This window comes from Myotis yumanensis, unplaced genomic scaffold, assembly GCF_028538775.1.
Source record: "Myotis yumanensis isolate MYYU_CA2020_CCGP unplaced genomic scaffold, mMyoYum1.0.hap1 SCAF_6, whole genome shotgun sequence".
Taxonomy (NCBI): Eukaryota; Metazoa; Chordata; class Mammalia; order Chiroptera; family Vespertilionidae; genus Myotis; species Myotis yumanensis.
In genome coordinates, this window is record NW_027223757.1 from 21304437 (window position 1) to 21329313 (window position 24877).

The 24877-nt window shown below is 38.8% G+C and overlaps 1 protein-coding gene across 1 annotated transcript in view; it reads right to left on the reverse strand.

The window, feature by feature from the left end:
• The window catches only part of MOXD1 (monooxygenase DBH like 1), an 80312-nt gene extending 61867 nt beyond the window's left edge, over window positions 1-18445 (reverse strand). Inside the window, exon 1 of the mRNA XM_070417709.1 lies at window positions 18170-18445. Coding sequence (XP_070273810.1) covers window positions 18170-18433 — 264 coding nt within the window. The 5' untranslated portion in view covers window positions 18434-18445. The remainder of the gene's footprint in view (window positions 1-18169) is intronic.
• Between the last annotated feature and the right edge of the window lie 6432 nt (window positions 18446-24877).

Sequence of the window (24877 nt, forward strand, 5' to 3'; positions counted from 1 at the left end):
CCATTAGCTTACTATATTGAGAGTTATAAAGATCGTATTGTTAATTTTCATCACTTATAGACACAAATTTTGCCTTAACTATTCTGGTTTTTCAGTACATAATGATACTTTATTTTTGGTAAATCACTAAGAATTTTTTTAGAATATACATACTGAAATATAATTATACTAACCTTTACTAACACTAAAATTAAATTTGAAGAAATGATTGCTATGTTTGGGAGAGAAGATACAGTATACAAGGAAAAAACACCTTAAACCATCAATAAATTTGGAACTTTTATTCCTAGTACCTTAATATCATGTGTGTGTAAATTTGACATCCAGGATCCCAGATCTAGACATTGTTCGAACCCCACATTATTGGCAATGCTCAGAGCCTAAGTTTTTCACTCTAGTAACAACTATAATTTATTGAGAACATACTATGCCCTAAGCCCACTTGAAGCATTTTACATGCATTAACTCATTTACTCTTCATATCAAGTCTGTAAGCTAAAACTCTATTTCACAAACGAAGACACTGAAGCACGAAGAGGTGAGAAGCATCCTGCCCAGGACCACATGGCGGGTAAGTGGTAGCAAAGCCAGTATTCAAACGCAGGCAGCCTGTTCTAACTGTAGCAACCACTTTGGGAAAAGTATAGCTTAGTTCATTTTTCTATGAAAGAAAATGTACATATCAGGTTTTTCACATAAAATCTTACTTTTCCTACAAAGTGAAATTGATCTAAGATATTTGTGGAAACTCCCAAAGTACCACATGAATTATAAGTTGGGGTTTGTAAAATATATATATATTTTGAGAACTGGCTGCAATTGTGAAAGCAACTCAAATGAAATATTACTATGAAACTGTGATTTTTCCCACTTTTAATTACACAGTTTTTCAATATGTAAATGAAACAACAGTGTCTATAGACAACATGGAATTTAGAGAAATGAACTGTGCTTTATACTAAGCTCACATTGCATTACATGAATCAAGCAATCACAGTTCCACAAACAAAAAGAATACAGTACAAAATGTAATCAGTTTGAAGAGTAGAATAATTATCCTAGTCTTACAAACATGTTTCCAAAATCATTAGTCTCTCAAACTATCCAGCTGGCTTGCCAATTCTCCATTTGTTCTGTTTCCATTCACCAATACCAATTCCTTCCAGCTATTCTACTTTTTCTGGCTTTCCAGATAACCTAGCTCTGAGAAAGAAAATGGAAGAAACTTCCCTCAGGTCTCACTAAAAATCCTAGGGTTCATCTGCCCTGTGTAAACTGCTAAGTTTTCATTTTTTGTAAATGTTCAATATAGAGAAAAGACAGCTGCCAATTATGTTGAGATTCCAGACCCCTGGAAAAATGTGATTGTCTAAAAGAGCTAATATCTCCAACCTTCATGAGGGAAAACATGAATGGATTTAATTAACACTAAAATTGAAATGCAAAACATTCCATTACCATTTTGTTCCCATTTTTCAAAATTTAAGGCTTATTTGGAAACATCTTCATATTAGCTGTCCAACTAGTATTATTAGTTACATGTCTACTTCGGGGGGGGGGGGGGGGGCCTTATTAATGCTCGGAAATCCATGTTACTCTCTTGCTGTTTTTTCAGGAAACCACCCAAGATAAGTATCATAAACCTTCTCTATACAAGATGCCAACACTTCTCCACTCTCAGTTTATGATCATACATCTCATTTTATTGAAAGAATTTCGGTGAGAACTCACACCATGCCTTCTTTCTATCCTAAGTAATATCTACTTTATGAAATCATAAAACATACTTAATCTAAATGAAATCCTGCCCAGCTTACGTGGCTCAGTGGTTGACCAACAACCTATGAACCAGGAGGTCACGGTTCGATTCCCAATAAGGGCATATGCCCAGGTTTTGGGTTTGGTCCCCAGTGTGGGGCCTGATCAATGATTTGCTCTCATCATTGATGTTTCTATCTTTATCTCCCTTTCTCTCTGAAATCAATAAAAATATACTTTAAAAAATAAGAAGAAAAGAAAAGGAATCCTGAATAAAGAAAATTAAAACAAGGAGCAGAAGGGACAAGTAGAAAACAAGTAGATGTAAATGAAATGAAAAAGAAACATTAAAATAGATCCTACATACATAAAAAAGTTAATATTATGCACACCTTGATATATAAAACTTGGATAATTTAGATGAGAAACAGACAAACTCCGCAAAAGACACAAACCAGCAACTTAGTCAGAAAAAGAGATACTCTAAATAGCCCTACAATCTACTCATGGGTAAAAAACCTTCCTACAAAGAAAATTCTAAGCCAAAGTTCTTTTACTTGATATTTTGTCAAATAATTTAAGGAAGAGATAACATCAATCCTTCTCAAACTCTTCTATGAAATAAAAAGGAAAGAGCACTTTCCAACTCATTTTTTGATGCTAGCATTACCCTGATACCAGAACAAAGGCAATACAAGAAAATTTACAGATCACTTTCTTTCATGAGCCTACCTGCACATTTTTTTAAAAATGTATATTAGCAAATAGTTATATATAAAAAAGGATACTATATCATGACCATGCAGGGTTGGTTCAACATTAGAAAATCAATGCAATTCATTGTATCAAAAGTCTAAAAAAGAAAACCATATGATCATCTTGATAAATGCAGAAAAACCATTTGAAACATTCATCCATAGTTAAATCTCTCAGTAAACTTCCAATAGAAGGGTATTGCCTTAAACTTATAAAAGGCATCTATAAAAACCTTACAGCTAACATCATACTTAATGATGAAAGACTGAATTCTTCCCCCTCTAAATTTGGGACAAGTAAATCCTGGCAACAAGGTAAGAATGTCCACATTCTCCACTTCTAGAAGCCTCTACTATTGATTGCCCACCTCTGATATCTGCCTCTATCATTCCCATCCCCTAACTTGGACATTAAAGTTCTCTCTTTGACATTATACTCCTTTGCCTTCATATTCCTTCCTTTGGGAAACTCATCCACTCCATGAGTTTCCAATCATCACCTTTATTCAGTATCGCATATCCAAAAGTCTATTGGATCCCTTCACTTGGAAGTCTTATTGTCATCTCAAGTGCACTATATCCAAAATTATATTCACCTTCAATCTGTAAGCTTATTTTCTTTACTTACACTGCCCTTCCCCAAGCCATCCAAATTCAAAACCAGTCTTATTTAACTTCTTTTTCTATTACAACTTCACAGATAGCCCCCGCTCCTATCATGCCTTCCTTTGAAAAAAAATAACCCACCTTTTACTTCCACTCCATTTCAGCTTCTCCTGTCTCAGTTTAGACTCTACCACCTACATATTTCTGTCAGGTTCTTCCTTCAAAGTTATTCTCAGTGTGTCAATAGGTCTAATTCAACAGTATACAGTACAAAGTTCTGTAACTTAGATGAAGTTTCTCTAAAATTTAGTCTCACTTGATTTTCCAGATGTCTATCATTAATCTTACCACATGATCTTTATTATCAATTTTTTACTCCCCTTAAATACTCTGCCTTTTCCCAGCTCTTTCCTTTTGTTTACATTGTTCCCATCTATCTCCCCTGCTCTCCTCCCCGCACTGAGATTCCTCTCCACCAACTCCACCCATTGAAGTACTTGCTTCTCTTGAGACCCATGACTCTATCTCCTCTATAAAGTTTTCTTTGATCATTCCAACTGGAAGTGACCATTCCCTTTCTGAACCCATATTCTTCTACCTACACTCCCATGTAGAATGCAATATATTCTAGACGCAGCACTATCTTCTCAGTCATGAGACAACTGCCCAGAAATAGATACCTAATCTTGTTAACCCAGTTATTAATTTGTAACTTTAGAGTAGTTGTTTACATTGTAAATAGAACAAGAAGAGGGAGACAACAGATTATTTTTTCACTTGCTTTCAGTTATATTTACATATGGTTAAGATCTGAAGTGGAATGTGTTTAACCAGATGTTAGAATGAGTTTGGGTCTGCATGATCTGCCATGCAAACACATCTGGCACTGAACTCTGGGGATCTTGTTACAACCTTTTAGGCCCTAAGTGGACATGAATCTTATGAGACTGACATCAGCATTTAGGGGGGGGAAAGCTCATGCATGCAAACGGTCTTTGAAATCCTTTTACACTGGGATGGCATTCCCTACTTATTTTAAAGGGAAGAAAAAACAGATCTGAGAGAGAGAAACTATGTTTTAGAATGTTTTCTAATGTTAATTTATATATTCAGTGTCTAACAGAGTGATTTGCACAGAGCAGAGGCTCATTAAATATGTGTAATTTTAAAAGGAGTATCGTGCCTTTCCTTTAGCTAATTCTAAATGAAAATAAGAACCATCGTCTAATATTCACATCTTTGTGATAAAGGAATAACTTGGTGGGAGCAAAATGTTCCCCAGTAGCACCTCTTTTCTTCCTTCACCCTGTGTTAATAAAATACATGGTCTATAATCAAACACAGTCTTAATGAAGTTGATATTATACAATAAAAAGTGGCATATTGGCAAACCTTAGAAGAACTAATAAGTGATGCAAGAGGAGAGAAAAAAAGCCAGGTCCCAAATTCCTATCATTCAACTATTATTGCCTGGAGGAAGAAAGAAGTAGGGGAGGGAGGGAAAGAAGGGAAAAGAAAAAGGAAAAGAAAATAAGTCACTCAAATACCTGTCAATCTTGAAAATCCTTCATGCAGACTGGCTAAACCTTCAAAAGTATGTTTAGTGAGTTTAAGAGTTTCTGACAGTGTGACAAAGGGATAAAATTGGTCAAATAAATCATTGAGTGGAATAGTTATTTGTAACTATCATCCTGTAGGGTGAAAAAATAGAGAATGAATTGACAGTAAAACATCAACCAACTAACAGTTTGAATATCGATAACATCACTTATAAATTTATATTCACAAAACCATATGGTACTTATGAAATATTTAAAAAGATTTTCCCAAGTCATTTTTACTAATTTTCACCTTTGGGATTAGAACCGAATGGTGTCTCTCACCCCCACTCCCAGTCCCATTTAGCAAATGGACCCAGAGGCAGCTCTACTGTAAATCCATGGTGAAGGCCATTCCTCTGCTGTCTTCCTATAGTGCTTAATATTCCAGGACTTTTCAAATAAAAATAGGAATTTGATCATAGTGCACGCTCAGTGCACAATGTCACAGCAGCCATTATAAAAATCCAATTGTATGATATGTATTAAATATATTGTATATTTTATAAATATCACATAACATACTGATAAATAAAAGTAGGCTCCAATTAAGTGTCATTAAAAACAAACTCTGAAGGCAAGAGCATTGAGGAGGATTTGGAGAGTCATGATTCTGTAGGGGTTTTGTGAGAGTTTAAGAATAAAAATATGAAGATGCTTTAATTGTGTAAATATAAAAGCTGGTACACAGAAGCCTTTCTTCTTTGTACTTACTCAGTTGTAATGTTCTGTGAAGTGGAATGTGAAGTAATATTACCCGAGATCAATGGCTTTTATGTGGAGGTCAATCATTCCGACACAAATATCTGCATTAAGATCAGCTTCAATATGAATCATCATTGAGACAGTTTTGTTTTTATTGTAGATTATCACATTAATTAAAAAGTATAAACACTGTTTATACTTTTTAAAGATAAAATATTACCTATTACCCTTGAAAATCTAAGTTAATAATTAAACTCTGGCAATAAAGTTAGTCCATAGTTGTGTCATAAAAAATATTACTCCTAAAACATGTTCTCACAGGATATTTTTTTCTTTTGAACATTTTATGCTTTGAAAAAATTATGAACTATATCATTAAGGTTTCAAACTGCTGTGTGGCAACAGTAAAGTCGGCATTAGCAGAAGTTGGCATTTATCATTAAGCATGAGAGCACTACTACTGGCTGCTACTTTCCAGCTAACATAACAGCCCCCCAAATGCTAGCTTTTATATTCTACAAGACTGCTATGACCTCTTGTTAAAAAAACATGATTGCACAGATGTTACATGGTTCTCACTCATTGTCAGCCTTTTTTTCTCTCTTGAATACAATCTCTGTAACAGAAGAGAGCTTTGACTGGTGCTATGTTAAACAGGATAATGTGAAAACTCAATGGTGTAATAGAAGATATGAATAAACTGCTGGTCAGCCTGGAGAACTGAATGTAAGCACAGCTGCGGGGAAAACCTTGAGAAAAACGTTGCCATCTGTCATCACTTTCTTCAACAGGTGCTTGCAGTTTTTCTTCTTTTTCTACATCTCAAAGGCCTGTTCCTTCAAGCATTTGCTTGTAATAGCAATTTCTGTAAGTATCATGGTGATTAAATAATATTGATAGTAAAGTGATAAATATTTTCGTGGTAGAGGGAATCTTTGGCCTAAAAAAATCATAAAACTATAAACAAACTATATAAACAATCTTCAGAATTTCAAGATCAACTGATTTCAATGTTATTTCTTCACTAATCTTAGAAATTTGAACAAAATGTCAAAATGGAAGGGACTTGCCTCCTAAAAACCACTTCAAATAAAGCTGAACTCTAGATCTAATAAGGGATCAGTTAAAGAGCTATCAGAATGCCAAAATCTGAGCACTGTTGGCATGCATTCCATGGAGGGGCCCACCTGAGCAGTCTGTTTGTTCTCTAAGTGCCACCTTTGAAAATACACATCCTTAATTCTCTCCCACAATCATCTCATCTTCATTTTATCGTAACCTGATACTGTTCTAAAATTATAGAAGTATCAGAGATACAGTGAAAAATTAAAATTTGACTCTTTAACAGTAAACTTCAATAAAAAAGCAGCTTCAGACCTTACTATTGAAATAAAAAATTATTTTACCTTCATCCTATTCCCTCACCATAATTTTTAGAAAATTTTAGATGACATCTCTTAACTGTCTATGACCAGTTTATGCAAGGAATAAATTTTGAGAAGAAAGCTCTTTTCCTCCTTCATCACTCCTTTCCTCTTCTTCTTTCTTCCAACACATATTTTATTGAGTGACTACTGTTCCTCAGCCTGTTTTGTAAGGCTAATGGCACATGATTGTACAAGATAGTAGATAAAGTCCCTACCATAATAAGACTTATTGTTTAGTTGGGGGAGAGTGCAGACACTTTTTTAAACTTAAATAACAATATAACAATAAACGTTTAGATAGTAAGTGCTTGTAGGAAAATAAAACAGAGATTACATGAAGGGAGTGGAAAGCCTTCAGGTTGAGTCATCAGAAAAGTCCCCGCTGAGGCAATGATACTCACTCTGATGAATGGACTGCCATTAGAAGCCAGCCACACACAAAAAAGTGTGGAGGAAGTAGATTCCAGAAAGACAGAGCAGCTATTGGAAAGGACCTGAAGTGAGGGTGAGTTTATCCAATTTGATGAAGCAAATAAGAGCTGGTGTGACTGCACTATAGTGGTAGGACGAATACATGCAGTGAACAAGGATCAGCTGAGGTCCCAGATGTGACACCTTGTAGGTCATTATAGAGAATTCAAATACTAGGCTTACATAAAAGATATCTGAGCTTTAAGCAGCAAGTGGCATATTCTGATTGACATGAAAAATATATGTACGTGTGTGTGTGTGTGTGTGTGTGTGTGTGTGTGTTACTGTGGCTACAGAGTAGAGAATGATGAGAAGAAGGAATAAGAGTGGTGATCAGAAAGATAATTAGGCAGTGGTCCTAGAGGTTCCAGCTAGAATGGTGGCAGGTTAAAAACAAGACAGTTTCACAGCCACTAATGTCCTTCCTTCTATTAATTTCTTGAATAACCTAAAAGCATGAATATGGGGTAAAATTATTTTCAACATCATACTCAAGTTGGAAGATAACCTGAAGGCTGCCTAAATCTTAGCTCCCACCAAAAGAGGATTTCTCTCAGAATATTTCTTAAGAGATGATGACAGTATTTAATGCCTCCAGTGACAAAGTTCATAAACTTACAACCTCAGAAAGCAAATCCTATAAGTTAAATACCTCTGATTGTCAGAAATGTATTTATCATATAAAGCTAATGTCTTCTACCCTTTCATGTACATTGACGGGGTCTTTTTTCTTCCTTTTGGGCTTGAGAAAGACTGTCCACTCTTTCAGACAATCATCATGTCTTTCCTATTGTTCTTTCTCCAGGTACAACGTTGCCGCCTTTTCCCATTATTCTGGTACCTAATTTCCAGATATTTCAACCATCCTTGTAACCCCCCTGTAGACTTCTCCAGTTCACCCACACATTCTTTAAAAATGTTATTCTAAAAGGTTTCTTCTGGTGTGATTAACTAGTACAGAATCAATATTATCAGTATTATAGTATCAACATTACTTACCTTGATATACGAAGTAGAGTTTACAGGCTAATATTGCATCTCTGGGTTTAGCAAGCACAGCTTTTGAGTTTAAAATGAACTAATAGTTATATCTTTTTCATATGGATTCCAATTAAGTCCAATTTTATACTTTTTGTGTACACACAACCAATTTTTTAACTAAGTGTTTAACTTTATTTGTATTCTCATTGAACTTATAACTTAGTTTCCTTTCATTATTTTAATATATCACTTTCTTTTTAGTCCTCATTCTGTAGCCTAATGTAGCCAGTTTGTTATCAACATATTTTGGGTATACATGTTTAAATATCTATGATTGTAACTAATTCAACTTTATTAGTCCATCTTCTATAAGGACATCATGAGAAACACTGATAATTACCTATCATCAGATGCACCATTTATTTAATATCCCAATTATTGGCCCCGCAAATCAAATGCAAAAGAAAGTGCAATCTTGTCAGTATAATCTATGATTACTGAAACTCTCTAGTTGTTAGGGATTGCAAAGTGTTCACAAACCAATTGCTTAAAGTTTGTCCTCAAATTTTCCCCAAAATTTCTATCAATCTCCCCTATCTATACATTTAACAGACACCTTTTCCCATGTTGAAAAGCTGGAACACTTGTCTCCATGTAATCTTTTGATGACATTTTACTAAGTGATTGATTAATTATATTATATCTTGTATTTATTAAGTACTTTCAATGTGACAATATTTCATTTCACTTTTTCCTCACAAAACCCCCATGCATGATGTTACATTATCTCCCCAGTTACTGTATAACTGGAACTACAAAGGGAATATAGTCAATTTTATTGTAATAACTTTTGTCATTGATGGCTTTTAGACCTATGGTGATTGCATCATAAGGTATACACATGTTGAATCACTATGTTGTACACCTGAAACTAATATAACACTGTATGTCAACTATATTTTAATAAATAAGTAAATAAAATGGACAAGAGGGTCAGGTTTAAAACAACAAAAACCATGCATTAGATATGATTCCCTTCTTCATAAGAAACTGTCACTTAGAAAGGTTAAGGAATTTGCTGAGGGCAACATAATGAATGAGCAGCAAGCTGTGCTGGGATTTCTACAGCGACCTCCTGCTTTTAACCACTCAGTAGTTATCCAGCAGGTGTTTTGGGGGGACTTGCCAAGTACATGGACTTGTTCCGGGTACCTCGGAAGATGTGGCAGCCATCAACTTGTAAAAAATACTAATTACATACCGCTTCTGCTACTTTTCCTCTTTCTCCCTCCTGCAACTATAGTTGTGGGCATTTCACTGCTTTAGAGAATGTGGGGAGGGAAAGGCTAGGTGTTTATATAACTGGGGAAACACTTGAGGAGAATTTTTTTCCAAATACAAAGGGAGTCCATTTTGTTACTGTTAATTCTAATAAAAAACTTAGAGCAGGACACTTTTCTTGGCTTAAATACAGGCTGAAAATTACCTGGGACATCCCTTTAGTAATGTTCCACTGATGCCTTGTGATCATATATAACATATATTTTAGCCTTGGTGTGGGCAAATATTCCTGTTGCTTAGATATACAGCAGCTTGTACCAACTGACTAAAGGTGTACAAGAATGGTAGAGCTAGGAGGAGGAGACAGATTTCTGGTTCAGCCTATTTTGAAATACATCACTACCCACAGTTCTTCCATCACTACTCATTTATGTAGAATTATCAATCAACTCATTAAACTCATCTCACAATTTTTTCCATCCTAGGAAAACCACTTTATTTTTGTTTTCACAAAATAATCTTAAATACCAAATATTAGCTGTTGCTTCCAACATCAAATGGTCTCTCTGGCTTGCTTTGCATGGAGTCCTGCTTTGCATTCCCATGCCCCACGCCTGGGATCTTCCAAGCTTCTCCACATGGACCACAAAAGGAATCACCTTATTCCTACCAAAGAGCCTGACCACACAAGGTCAGTAGTTCCTGAACTTGTATGTACACTAGAATCACTGGGGAAACTTAAAAATATATTAATGTCTGTGCCCCCCTCCCCCAAGAGATTGCGATTTAATTGGCATGGGGGAGAGAAAGGATTTTCTGGACATTAAAAAAGTTAAAAAACACCAAGTGATTCTAATGTGCAAATTTCAGAACACCTGACATAGGCAGTGTCTTTCCCAGTTCTCAGTTCTCTGTTAGCTCTGACTACCCATCACTAGACTTTAATCTGCCACAGCATAAATCTATCTTGGCCTTGACCAAAGATATCTAAAGTACCAGGAGTCCTAGCTTCTATATGGTTTTATCTACCATGAGTTTCCTTGTATGAGTGAGTTTCCTTGTATGAGTACATGGACTTTGCCAGGGGAGGAGGAAAAAGGAAACTAGCAATTTATTTTTATCTAAGAAACTAATCTTTGAAAATTTTAGTTTAAAAATTGCCTAAAAGATGGAAATCTTCCCCAGACACATGTGGTTTTGTTGGTCTAGCTTCTCAAAATCTATAAGCTCTCTAAGATTATGGAAGATGAGAAAGAACACAGGGTAGAAGAGAAAAACACTCACACCTAGTATTAAAAACTTCTATAAAATCACCAAGTCTCTAGATCAAAGGTTGAAAGACTCTAGCTGAGCTTACTAAACATCTGTGTAACAATGCCACAGAAATAGAAAAGAGAGCTCATGTGGTTCAGACACATTTGAAAAAGTATTAATTATATTTCCTCCAGGTAGGCAGTTTCTTATATTCAAGGTCTACTGAGTTCTTTGATGCCCATGCCAGACAATCTTCTGCATAGTATATAACATTTTGAATTGTAAACACGATGGTTAATCTTGAAAATAACCTTAAAAACTTGGGATACTTATTTTCCTTCATGTTTTGATTACAAGCACCTTATGTGAAATAGCCACACTGGCCCTTAACACATCACCCAATTCTAATTCTTGGCACAGCACTTATCACTTCTGATATTTTTGTTGCTCATTTATTTATTTGTTTGCCCCTACCCCCCATCAAATTATACGCTCCATAATACCACTAACTTTATCTCACTCAATGCTATGTCTGCAGCATCTAGAATGTGTTCAATAAACCTTCAGTAAATATTGATGGAATAAACGAATGAGCATTCCAACATTCACTGTCTATAGGTGAGTATTTTACTGAAATAGCAAAAGTCACAAGTGATCCCCAAGCTGTATGATCTAGAAGCTCAGGATTATACATCTACAAAATGGAAGAAATAAGATATTGACATCACAGGGCTACTGTGAGAATTACATGAGAGAACACACTTTAAGGACTTACCATCATGTATGGTTGGTTATATTAAGAACTCAGTGATGAAAAATCGTATCATAGAAATGTACATCTATGACATTTACAGTGAAACAAAAGTAGCAAAAAATACTATGATTTTTTCTAATCAATCTGTTTTAAAATGTATTTTATTACACATGTCCTTTCACTATTCAGGAAGAAAACTGGGATATGTTTTTTTGTAAGCTACAGTTTGCTTGCAGGAGAAGAAAGAACGTCAAACTGGAACTCAGTGGGCAACAAGCTATTTACTTAATAGCTACCCCAAACTTGGTTTTGTCACCTTTAAAATGGGAGGGCGATCATTGGGAGATTTGGGGTAATATTTTATGGAACTCCAACCAGCCAAGCTCTGAGCTCTTGAGAGGCAACAAATAAATACATAAACCATCAACATTTAACCTGTAAAAGCAAGAGCTGTCCGAAGGTTTTCTTATAATTTTTGCTTACATTAGATCAATAAGAAGACTTCAATAGTTAACTAAATTTGGTCTATTCATTATTTGTATAGCACTCAGCTATATAATTCCAAATTTAGAATTAGCAAAAATCATCTACTTGAAATTATTTTGCAAAATTCCCTGCTTATGCACTATAACACTGTCCTTAGGAGTAGCTTTTGTGTTTTTTGTCTACTCTAGAATTCAACAAGTTACAAAGACATGGGTTTGGAAGAGGCTTCCTGGAGAAATATTTTTCTCTTTAAAAGTTCTGTATGATGCCAAAACCGGTTTGGCTCAGTGGATAGAGCGTCGGCCTGCGGACTGAAAGGTCCCGGGTTCGATTCCGGTCAAGGGCATGTACCTGGGTTGCAGGCACATCCCCCGTGGGAGATGTGCAGGAGGCAGCTGGTCAATGTTTCTCTCCCATCGATGTTTCTAACTATCTATCTCTCTCCCTTCCTCTCTGTAAAAAATCAATAAAATATATTTAAAAAAAAAAAGTTCTGTATGAGTTATTGTTTTAAAGTTACAATAAACAGCATTGTGTGGCACCTTCATGCAGTTTTTTTTAACATATGGATCAAACATTTCCAGAAACGTGATGATGTATAATGAATTCGTCCCTTTTGCAGGCAACTTTATTTTAATGGGGCTCTATTACAAATGATGAATCAATAAACTACCATTTACTTTCTTTGAAGTGGAATCTTGTGTCTCCTTTCAAGAATTCAGAAATTGCCGTTGGTTGCCTGAAGCCTTGAACTCTGCCAGTCAATGCAGGTGCATTGTTCCCTTGGCTGTTAGGTCTGTGGGTGTCCTCCCACGGGCATGAAATCATCTGCTCTGCCAGGGAGAACCACACACTGAAGACGATCGCCCTGTGTCAAGCATTACACTAGCCATGTGTCCATATTACTAATGCACAAAGCACGACGCTGGGAGAAGTCCCGTTGTCACCTGGTTGTTTGGAGGGGGGCGGGGGCATAATCCAAAGATTTACAAATATCTCTTTACAAAGCCCCCCTGAGCTGTGGCAGGATTGCACCCTCTCTTCATCTTTCCCTCCAGCTTTTCAATTTGCTTTCGAAACATTTCTTTGTTGCCCTTGGCTAGGGAGCACTTAAAAGAAGCACATCTTTAACCACAAAGAGTGCTCACTGTTTTCTGTGATTTCAAATCAGTTCCAAGCACTTCCTCAGCCCCTTAGCGAACAGCCGGGCAGCAATTACCCTGCTGCTGAATGAAGACTTACTTCTCATCACAGAGAGGCTTCAGTGTTAGACACAGCCAACAAGCAAGGCTGTAACAAATGATGACACATATTTCAGCCTCCATGCCGATTTACACCCCCAAAGGAAGAGTGAATCAATTTGGTGCAAATTCAATAGCACATCCGACAATGCTGCCCTCTTCTCTAACTCGCACAAACTGGGCATTCATCAACCCAGATCACTTGCCTCCAATGGGGACTTACAGTTGCTAAGTGGCTCCGGTGGGTGGGATTGCTCTGTGTCAAAGAGGGGCAAAGTACAAGGAAAGGACACGATCCATCAGGGAAGTGAGCGTTGACTTAACTCATTGAGACAAAATTGTGAGCTTTTCGAAAGCCAATGCCAAAGGAAGGACTGCTTCCCACCCCCACCCCTGGCAGTTCTGGAAAGATAGTGTAGAAAGTGACCTCAGCAGCATCCCAGAGTAACGTTTCCCAAAGTGTAAGCCACTCCAGAACAATTTATCTGATAGAGTACACTGAGGCAAGGCTTCACTTCACAACCACATTTCTCTCTCCTCTTCCCCATTTTGATTGTACCCGGTTATATACCATTTCAGGAAATATCTCCGGACAGGGTCCGAGGGTTACAAAATGGGCAGGGCAAATTCTCATAAGGCCTCCTCTCTGGGGAGAGTAAGTCTGTTGCCCTTCTAAGGGGCTTACTAAATCTGGGTTTTCATTCCACCAACCCACAAGCAAATGTCACACTGCCCTCTGGAGGCAGTTTCATTGGGTGGTTGGCAACCATGGGACTAGATGGGTTGTGAAGATTCAGAACTCATTTGGGGGTTGGGGGGCGGGGAGTGAGTGGAAGGAGTATGGGACAGAAGGACAATGGAGAAATTATCAACTGTTCACTAATTTCTTATAGTAGTGGAGTAGTGTGTGTGTGAGGGGGAGTGGAGGGAGAGGCAGAGAGAGAGAGAGGAAAAGGAAAGAAGGTGAATAAGTAAACATTGCCTCCAAATCTCGGCAGTGTCAAGAGAGTACATGCACATAGACAGGTGGCAAGTGTGTAGGATGGGTGTGGGAGAATGTCTATTCCAAAGATGGCCACTTATATGTTTCATTCCCATGGGACCTCCATACAATGTGATGTTGAGGTGGCGTCTCTGTTCCCTCTTGAATCCTGTGGGACTGTGACGACAGCAGAGGACACTCTACAGGACTCAAAGACTAAGTTGAAAAGGCGGTACAGTTTCCACAGGGGCCTCTTGGGATGCTCACTCTTTTGACCCAGCCCCTGTGCTGTGAGGCAGCCCAGAAGCTGCATGCAGAGGCACGTTCCCACCATGGTACCAGCTGAGGTCCCTGACAACAGCCAACGTCAACTGCCAGGCAAGCAAGCCAGTGAAGCAAGCCTTCAGATAATTCCAACCACTCACTTGGAGGTGACACCAAGTGGAGCAGAGATCTGTCCCCACTAAAACCTGCTCACACTGCAGATCTGTGAGCAAAATAAGTGTTATCCTTGGATTAAGCCAGTATTTTGGGATGGTTTCTTATACAACAATCAATAACCAAAACAGTAGGCGAGGGCCCCTCTGACATTGGGCAGAATGTTCTTGGAACAGAATAAACCTGGCCTGAAAGGAAATGGACCCCACCTCTCTGCCTCTCCTGGATTCTCCTTATTGAGGTTGATTCTTTACTAACATTAGCTTTTTTCCTCTTGGTCGCAGACTAAGTTGTCCACAGGATCTATCTGAATGGAAACCATGTATGTATATGAACATTACATGGTGCTTTGTACAAACTAGAATTGTGGCCAGTATTTAGCAGTCAGAAGATTTTATTGCACAGACACACAATTAAACTTCTGTCTTGTCTCAAAAAACAAAACAAAACAAAACAAAAAAAAAACAGTAGAGTGGGCAATACTTTATTTGCATTCACACATAACAGTAATTCGCTTGCAAAAACTGGTTTCCTCAATCACTTCTACTCTGTGGTATTACATCCTGCTTGTTCCACTCAAGCCCATCACTCTTTTACATTTGCTCTCTGGCCTCTATAGGCATTTGGATCTGTAACATCTACTAGTAGTTAGCCAACAATTCTCTACCTGGTTGGTTGGAACTTATTCTTATGCAGTTACTCAGCAGTTACCATTCCACTGAAAAGAAGTCAAAATATTCAGAAAAATAAAATTCAGAATAATAAAAGAACAAAAAAATCTAAAAGTCAAGTTTGTAAAACAAGAAAGGATGGCCCTGGCTGGTGTTGCTCAGTGGGTTGAGAGTCGTTCCATGGACCAAAAGGTTGCTGGTTCGATTACCTGTTAGGCACATACCCAGGTTGCTGATTCAATCCCTGGTCAAGGTGTGTATAGGAGGCAACTAACAATGTTTCTCTCTCTCTCTCTCTCTCTCTCTCTCTTTCCATTCTGTCTCTCTAAAATCAATTTTAAGAAGCATGTTTAAAAAAAAAAAAAAGAAAGGATGAAATCAAATAATAAGCCACTGGGATGTCATCTTAGGTTATCATACAGCCTGATACCATCTCCCACTACCAGTAGCTGCTGCACATGCAAAGATGCCCTAAAAGCCAGTGCTTTTGTTTCATTGTTTCACATAAAGTCTGTTCTTCCTGGAAGTAATATTACACAAAATCCAAAGTCTACTATTGGAATTGCATATGTTATGATTAGGAACACTATTTACCTTGGGTATAGTCACAGAGAATAAATACCCTTATCACACCACTGCATGAAGACTCTCAAACAATTTATACAAAGAAGATTTAATGCCAACTGTTAGAAAATGGAATCACCCAGCTTGGTCTTTAATGTCTTTAATTTTACTAGAGGTTTTTTAATACATTGTCTTTGAACTTAATTGATTAGCATAATTTTATTGTAACTTATATGTCCTAAAATGATTAGGTTGTTTAAGGAAATGAAATAGTAAAAAACATCAGGCAACTAAGAAAATTATTATCTTTATACATGAAAATAAGGATTTTTTTCCTTAGGAATAAAAATAGAGGGAAAAATCCCATTTCTTGCTCATTAAATATATTGGGAAAGTGTCCATTTTAAGGTTTAGCTCATAATGATACGTATTCACTAATTATTTTAAGAAAAGTTCTATGGTTCAAAATCAACCTAAATAGCACTTAATTAATTCTTATGCAATCTTTATAAAAGAACCACCAACAGTGTGAAAACACTTTAGTTTAACAAAGTCTATGCTTGAGGTGGGCCCATTATGGCATGTTGAAACAGGATTCTACTCTTGGCCTTTCATTTAATATCAAATTGAGTGGGTTTTCTAGAAATGCTCCTCCTTTGAGAAAAACAGTATCAAGTTATCTTTGATAGTACACCCTGTTTTATGATATTAACTTAGTAAGATTTACTATGTCCCCTTGAATAAAACATGCAAGGATAGTTAAGGGGCATTTAACCCTTACCACCCTGAAATAAAAAAAGAAACCAGCATAAAGCTTTGACTCAGGTAGCTATTTATATAGGGTACTATCTATCTACTCATATTATAAGAGAGTTAAGTTACTCAGCTAGTGAGGCCTGTGTTTGGGGTCAAATTTGTGGTTTACAAATTTAATGTCTGAGATGCTGCAGCAGAATAAAATTTATACATCAATGACTTCAACTGAGTGTAGTCCTCATAAAACTTTATTTTATTGGAGTTGTAGAGTACTTAGTTTGGGAAGAAAGGATTAATTTATGGGGAAAAATTAGAGAAGAGGGTGGTTATGAAGTTTTAATTGCTATCATTTTCTTTATTTCTGGCCAATGTGAGTAGATCAGTGCCAGAATTAGGGTTCAAATTTGATGGCATGTTAGTCAGAACATTGTAGAAATCAAACTTAGAAGCCAGGGATACAATTACTGAGAAATGCACATTGAAATTTATGGGGTACATTGATTTTAACATCATCAAAGCCTAAAACAATGCCAAAACAACCAGGAGTTTTTATCGGAATCAAGAGACTTTTAGCAAAGGGCAGTATCTTTGGATAAACTTTGATAAGTAACAACGGATGTGTATTTACTACGCTGTTATGTCACCGTGGAAAGATGTCCAAATGTTGGTCAAGATCAAATAAACAAAGATTTCCAGAGAACCTGACTACGTACTCATTCTGGTCATCTCGCAATTTTTCCTTCTTATCTTGTTTATAAAGACATCTACGAATAAGCAGCCGTCTCTCCTGGGGCTCGTCCAAAACCAATCGCCAGCTGTCCAATTAGCTTTACTAGCTATTAAAGTAAGCGAAAAAGTTTTGCCACTTGATAGGGGATTTTGCCTGGGGCTCTAGGTTCTGCAGATCTTTAACAGCGGCTCTCAGACTAGCACCATCCTAAAGGAATCTTGGAGACTTACCTTCATCTCTCTGAAGTAGCTGGTACCAGCCGCGCCTGGGATTTCCCAAATAGCCCTGATTTGGGGCGTTCTCTCAGAGACCCCGACCCCAGCAGCAGGTCAGCCAAGTGCTTAAAACTCTCTGGCCCCTCTGACCCTGAGAGCCGTCAATTAGGTCCCCAAAGCCGGGGCCCCTCTCCTTTCCCATCAGCAACAGAGGGGGATGCAGGCAGGTGGCAGGAGGAGGTCTATTCAGTGGGGTGCTGGGGACAGAGAAGTGCACAGAAACGGAAAACTGCCTGGAGTCACCTGCGCTCTGCTTCCCGGGGAGCAAACTCGGAGCCGGGAGCGGGGCGGCGGGCTGGGGCTCCGGGTGCAGGAGCGGAGCGCGACCGGGAGCGTGCGCCCGGCTGCGCGGCCGTCTCGGGTGGCCCGGGTGGTCCTGGCACCCGCGCCCGCGCCGGGTCGGGACGGGACGGGGCGGGGATCGGGGGACGCTTACCTGGAGGTAGGGTCGCCCCTGGGCCACCCCGCCCACCACGATGTCCGCCGCAGACATGGCCCCGGTGGGCGAGAAGCCGAAGCCCACGTAGCCGGCGGTGCGCACCTCGAGGCGGAAGGCGAGCCCCGCGCCCCGCGGGCCCCAGCTCAGCCAGTACTTGCCCTCCGAGTCGAGGAGGGTGCGGTGCGGGAAGGTCCGGCCCGAGCCCCCCGCGGCCGCGCCGGGGAGCAGCGCCCACAGCAGGAGTAGCCACCGGCCGCACATCCTCCGCGCTCCTGTCCCGCAGGCACCTGGGCTCCCGCCGACTGGCGAGCGGGGAGGAGGCACGAGGGGTGGCGGCCAGCGTGAGCCTGGGCCTGGGACCGCCCTCCGCCCGCGCCCCCCGCCCCCCGCCAGCGGGGAGGGGCAGGACCCGCGCTCCCGCCCGGGCCGTCGGGCCGGGTCCTGCCGGCTCTCGCCCTGTCTCTCCCTGGCCGCCAGGCCACCTGCCGCCCCGCAACCCCGATGGGGTCCCCGAGGTCGGGATTGGGTGGAAAGGGAAGCGCGGGACGTCCTGGAAGGAGAGGAGGAGGGAGCGTGCTCGGGCGGGGAGGGTGCGGACACTCGCTGGGGACGTGGGGCCGAGGGAAAGCAGGAGTTCCAGGGTAACTGCTTAACACCCTTCTAGCCATTGCTGTTGACTTTCAGGAGCCTTTGTACCCAGCGATGGTGACCCTACCCCGTGGAGGGACAGGACTCACCTCCAGCGCATTTCCCTCACCCTTTCCCCTGCTGGGGCCTCAAGTCCGGGGAAGTCTTGTTCTTGACCTCAGTACTCAGCATCCTGATGCTTGCCTTCCACCTGGGTTTGGTGTGGTTGGGTTGGATGGGTTTGGTTTGGTTTTGAGAGGACAATTCTGCCTGACTACTTTGCCATCGGCAGAGTAGGTCGTGATTAAAGCACCATTTGGCAGTTAGATGGTAATTTGAAATCCTTTTTTCTTGCTAAAGTGTTTTTGCCTCTACCTTTGACCGCAGCACTCCTGTCTTCAGAAGGCTAATTACTGAACCGTGGTAACTGTAAATTACCTCTACTTATTCACTTACTTATACTCTGCCATGTTTTCAAAAATAGTCCTAAAGTGGCTTACAAAAATACAAACAATAGAAAAATAATATGAGAGGATAGATGAAAAAATGTGGGTAAGAAGAATACTACAAATATGCACCATTTACTCTGGGTTCAGAAGCTCCACATCATTCTCTTCAAGACATCTTTCAGCGGGTTCTTTTTTTTGCTCCTGTTTTCCCCACCCCATAACTTTTCCAGCATGGATTAACACTGTGTTCTTCCAAAGATTCCGGCATATTTGAGTGTCTGGAAGACAACCATCATGTAGATCTTCTTACCAGGGAGTTCCAAGGGTTACCTGGGAAGGGACTCATCCCAAGGAGAGAGAGGTTTAGGTCCATAGTTTTAGCCAGGGACAATAGGCCAACATCAGAGAAGAGTGATGTTGAAACCTTGGGAAAACGCAAGAAATAAAAGAGTCTTGGAAGCCTTAAAAGAACGGAGGCATTGAGAATATGAGCTATCAACAACCACAGGGCCCACTGGACAGACATTAGGACAGCAGCATCAGTTGCTGCAATCTAAGAGCTACAACCTTAGAACTGAGTGTCTGCAGGTACCAGGGACTCGGTTACTATTGCTGGCTCCAGCCATGAAGAGGAGAATATATAGAGAGAAACAAATGGTGGACATGAAAGCCAAGAAGAATGCTCACCATGAAGGGGGCGGGCAGGATTTCAGGGAGTTAAGTTACTCCAGAGTGATCAAAGATCAACTTCTTGTTTTGTGACCCTACTTTTGTTCTTAGCATAGAGGAGCCTGGAACACATGGCTTGATCTGCTTCCTGGGGCTCATTATGCAAATCCCAAATTCACATCTAGAATCTACCCTCATTTACTGTTCTAGTTTCACCTTCCATCACTTTTACGGCCTTCACGCATTGCCCTCCAGAACATGACAACTACTTTGAGAATTCTCAAAGGAGAGTCCTCTCTTTCATTCGCATCACTGCGCCTTTTCAGATGGTGCACTCTGTCAGGATTGCCTTTTCTCCCCTCTGTTCTTTGAAGTATTTTCCCACCCTCCTCTCGCCCTTCGTGGTGGTGCCTGTGGAAGGGTCTGTGCAGGCCTCACATCTCGCCCTAACACTTCAGTGTCTGTCTGTGTGCTCCTTGCCCTCCCGTAGCCTGTTTAGGTCAGGAACAGCTTCTGGTGCCTTGTTTTAAACCCATTGCCAAGACTAGGGACCACCAGCATGCAAGAGAGGCTTAATAACAGTTGTAGGAAGAGTGGATGCATTTCCTGATCCTCCTGGAAGAGGAGGATTATGGGGGGAAATCATGGCCCCCAGATATGATTGAATATTTTTTTCTGCATTTGTATGAGGCAAAAATATGACAGAAGAGGATACATAAATATACCAAAGAGAACGTTATAATGGTTTTTATTCTTTCTTTGGGTAAAAGCAGGTCGTTGAGTGTGAAGGGATTGTCTTTTGTTGGCCTATGACTGGAATTCCATCTAAAATACCCTGAGTGCTCAAGAAGTATTAAAATTATATAATCATTTTAAGAACTGGTCAACAAACAGAATATTATTAGCACAATTCATACTCAAGAGACCCACTCTGCTTTGGTTTAAATTACCACAGTAAATGAAAACAAAAGAAAACATTTTCTAAATGTGCTTCATAAGCTGCCTGGCTTCCCTAGGTCAAAACCAACTCCCCACTCAGTTGCATAGTGGTCTCAGTTTCCCAATTTGAAGTTAATGTCTATATAACTGCTTGTCTTATATCTGTAAGGAAAGCATAGATCCATTGAAAGCTTGGGGTACAATGTAGGGAAAGGGGGGACAGATGTAATAATTTCAACAATAAAGAATTATTTTTTTAAAAAAAGCTTGGGGTATATGGCAGAGAAAAAAAATCAGTGGTAAAGGTTTTCAATTTTCTTTTTTATAACAAACATTGCTGCTTGTTAAGGAAATTTTTTTTAAGTATGAATAAGAAAGTAAACTAAAAAAAAATCACCTTAAATTCCATCACCCAATAATAACAGTGAGTATATTCTGAAAACATCCTTCGAGAACCTAGGTCCATCAAAGCCTTGAAAGAACAGCCTATTGGACAATAATTTGTAATGAAACAGGTGAATTAATTTTGTAAAATTCCACTTGAAACAGAGTGGCGTTACCATTCCAGTTACAATATTTTTGTGGATTTTTTTCTCTCCACATGTATCCAAAAAAGAAACAGAGTAGGCAAAACTAGATATTCAGTGAGTTTTTATTTAAATTCCAAACATTCACCCAAATTACTCATTCTTAAAATGAATCATTTTCTCACACTTTCGATCAGGAACTTTGAATGTAATGTTTATTTTGGATCTTCACCCATTCTGATCCACAGCTTTGGACCAGCCAGTGTGACTGCACCCTTGCTGAGCTTCTTCACCTTGGTTTATTTATGTTTCCACAGTCATCAACTGCGGGGGGTGGACGGGGGGCGGGGGGGGGGGGGGGGGGGGTGGAGCCCAACAGACAGTAACAAGCCAATGCACAGTTGCTTGGTATGAATGAAGATTGTCTGAAATAAGTTACTTCTTATGTAAATAGGGGAGTATCATAATTTTCTGTCTACTTGTACCTAAGGTGCAACAATAATACTAAATATTTATAAAGTTCCTGTCTTCTAGGGAGCTCAAAGAGAAATATTTATGTAAGTGATCTCAGCACGTCTCCAACATTAAAATAGGAAAGCTGCGGCATTTCCTCACTTTCTCCTCTTTTAACTGTGCTTCTTGTGTGGATAGGTGACTGGTTCAAGTTAATGCTATGAGTCAGTGGCAGAAAAGCCAAAAATAGAAGTTTGGTTGCTTTCCTCTTTTTTTTTTTTTAACTGCATATTTTCTTTAGCTCTCACTTCATCTCCAATGAAAAAATATAAATTTTAAAGCCACCAGGTCATCACCATGAAACATTCTTTCTCTAGGGCTGATTTTTTCACATGAACAAGGTGCTATGATCCACTAGCAACCCAATGTTATATTCCTCATTTTAATAATGGATGATACTAATGATGATGATGGTGTGGATAAAGAAGGTGAAGCTATCTATCATACATTGATGTTTATTAGCCAGAGAGTGAGATGGGCTTAACTGAGTTCTTGAAATTATTCTGAAATTGAATGCCAGTTGGCATTGAAAATCACTCTTAGTCTCTTTCATATGAAAATAACAGCAAGCAAATCACTTTCTCTGTGCAAAAGCTATACTTTAGTATTATCTGTAAGGTATGTTCCAAAATAAAGCTGTTTGAACTTAAATTAAGTATGGGAAAGAAAAAATAATACTTTTTAAAATCACTAATGATCATTCGTTAGAATTTTCTTTTTTAAGGAGCCATGACGTATATGGATAACATGATAGGGAAGAATCTGATATATACTAGAAGTCAGCCTATATTATTGTAAATCCATGTTTATAAAATTGCTTGGGTATTGATGAGAGCAATAGGCCCTGGCATTGTTCTCTGTATCAGAGTGATGTTTATGAAAAATAACCAGCTCCCCAGCATTTTGACAAATTTCACTTCTATGGGGATGAGGCAACTGAAGCTGTCAGTGACTCTGGGAGAAGAAGTGAGGAGTAATATAATAGTGCCGAGTTGGTCCCAGGAAATGTCAGCCGTGAAAGGAATCTTAGGGACCCTCTCTGTAGTCCATGCTTTCATCTTACAGATGAGGAAAACAAGTCCTGGAGAGAAGTGAATTGTTCAAAATTATAATTTTTAAATAGACAAAAGGAAGAAGGTTTGTTTCCTGGCGCAATTAACAACAATGTCTGGCTCCTTCCACTTCCTCCTCTTAACATTTATTCTTCTGGGTGTCTATTGGTATTTGCTTAAAACAAGTTTTAACTTACATAAACATTTTGGGAGAAAGAGTAGAGCAGAAGAAGGCATTGTGAATACAGTGATATTCTCCCCAAGCGTAGGACTCCCTAGACATCACCATTCTGGATTTGGCATTTAACTACATGTGCTTCTATGAGTTCATACTTCTGCTATTGGCCCAATGCAAGAGTAGGCCGTCCTTCCCCTGGCTGCTGGTACCAGCTTACCTCTGGCACCCAGGACCTAGGCTTCCCTACGGCCCCCAGGACCTGGGTTTCCCTCACAACCCCAGCTTTGTCCGGAAGGTCTTCCGGAAGGACGTCCAGAAGGACATCTGGTCTAATTAGCATATTATGCTTCTATTATTATATATAGTTATCAATTTAAAGAAAAGTCTACGTGCTTAGTTGAAATGAGCAACCAGCATCAGAACTGAATACAATTTTAGCTCCACACTGAGATGATCCAGTACTACCTGATTCTAATATTCCACAAGTGGTTTTGGAAAAATTTAAAGCAATTATGTACTATAATTGTAAAAAAAAAAAAAAAAACATAAAAATTAGAAATATAAATATAAGAATTTAATTATCCAAAACATAATTAAAGTCATTACAATTATTACTAGGCATAATACATAATGAAAAGAGGTTCCCTTAAATGGAAAACTGGAATAATTCGCAATTATTTTTCCATATGGAAACTGGCAAATATAATAAGACATAGTCTGAGAATAAGTGTTAAACAGGGCATTGGAACTTTCTAATCAATACTAAGATAAGGAGGAAAAACGTGTGTGCTTATTTCTTATGCTGCAAGATTTTACTTCCTCTCATTTTTAAATCTACACTCTAGTCTTAACTCTTTGGAAATTTTCACATTTAAAAATCCAAATTAGAAATTAAAGATTGATTAAACTAGCCTTACATAAATGCAATTTGTTTCCTAAAAGGCATCTTTTACCTTACTCTAGATAATTAAACAAAAGACTAAATTTTAAGCTAAATAATTAGATTGACTGCCACTGCTAAAATTAACCAGACAATTGCTGTCACCTCTCTTACAGTAGAGTTTGCCCAAACAGTCTGTCAAAACCCCAGGCTATTAAAAAATTAGCCTTAGAAGTAAAACTATCAATAATAATAATACAGGAGCATAACAGGTGGGTAATTTCTAGGGAGCCCTGAACTTGGGGGAGAATATCAGTGTGTGTCTTCTTCCTCCTGACTCCTTTTTCCAACGTGTTTATTGAAGTCGGTATTTGATAAAAACCAGTTCCAACGGTGAGCTTGAAACAACAAAGCAATAAAGAATAACTGTTGAGGATATGCGAGGAGACAGATATTGCTAGTCTTAGGAGTAAAACAACCATAATAGTATTGATAATGATAATAATCAGAATAATAATATACTTATTGAGTATGGAAGGTATATTACATGAATTGTATCATTTAATCTTTACAATAACTTTATGAGGTCAGTAGCATCTTCTCTCCATTTGGAGGAACAAGCAGAAAATTGGTTTTCAATTATATAAGAGCAAAAGCAGCAGGATCTTCTCTCAACTATGAAGGAAGAAATTTCTTGTAATATTAAATTATTAATACCCTAAAACATATATATTGGAAAAATTTTTACATCTCTTATCAAGCAACTCTATTTGTAGTATTTTTATTGAATATAAATAAACAAACAAACAAAAACACAGAAAGCCAAATTGCTACAAAAGTTTGGACCTTTTCTTGATACAAATTTCAAAAA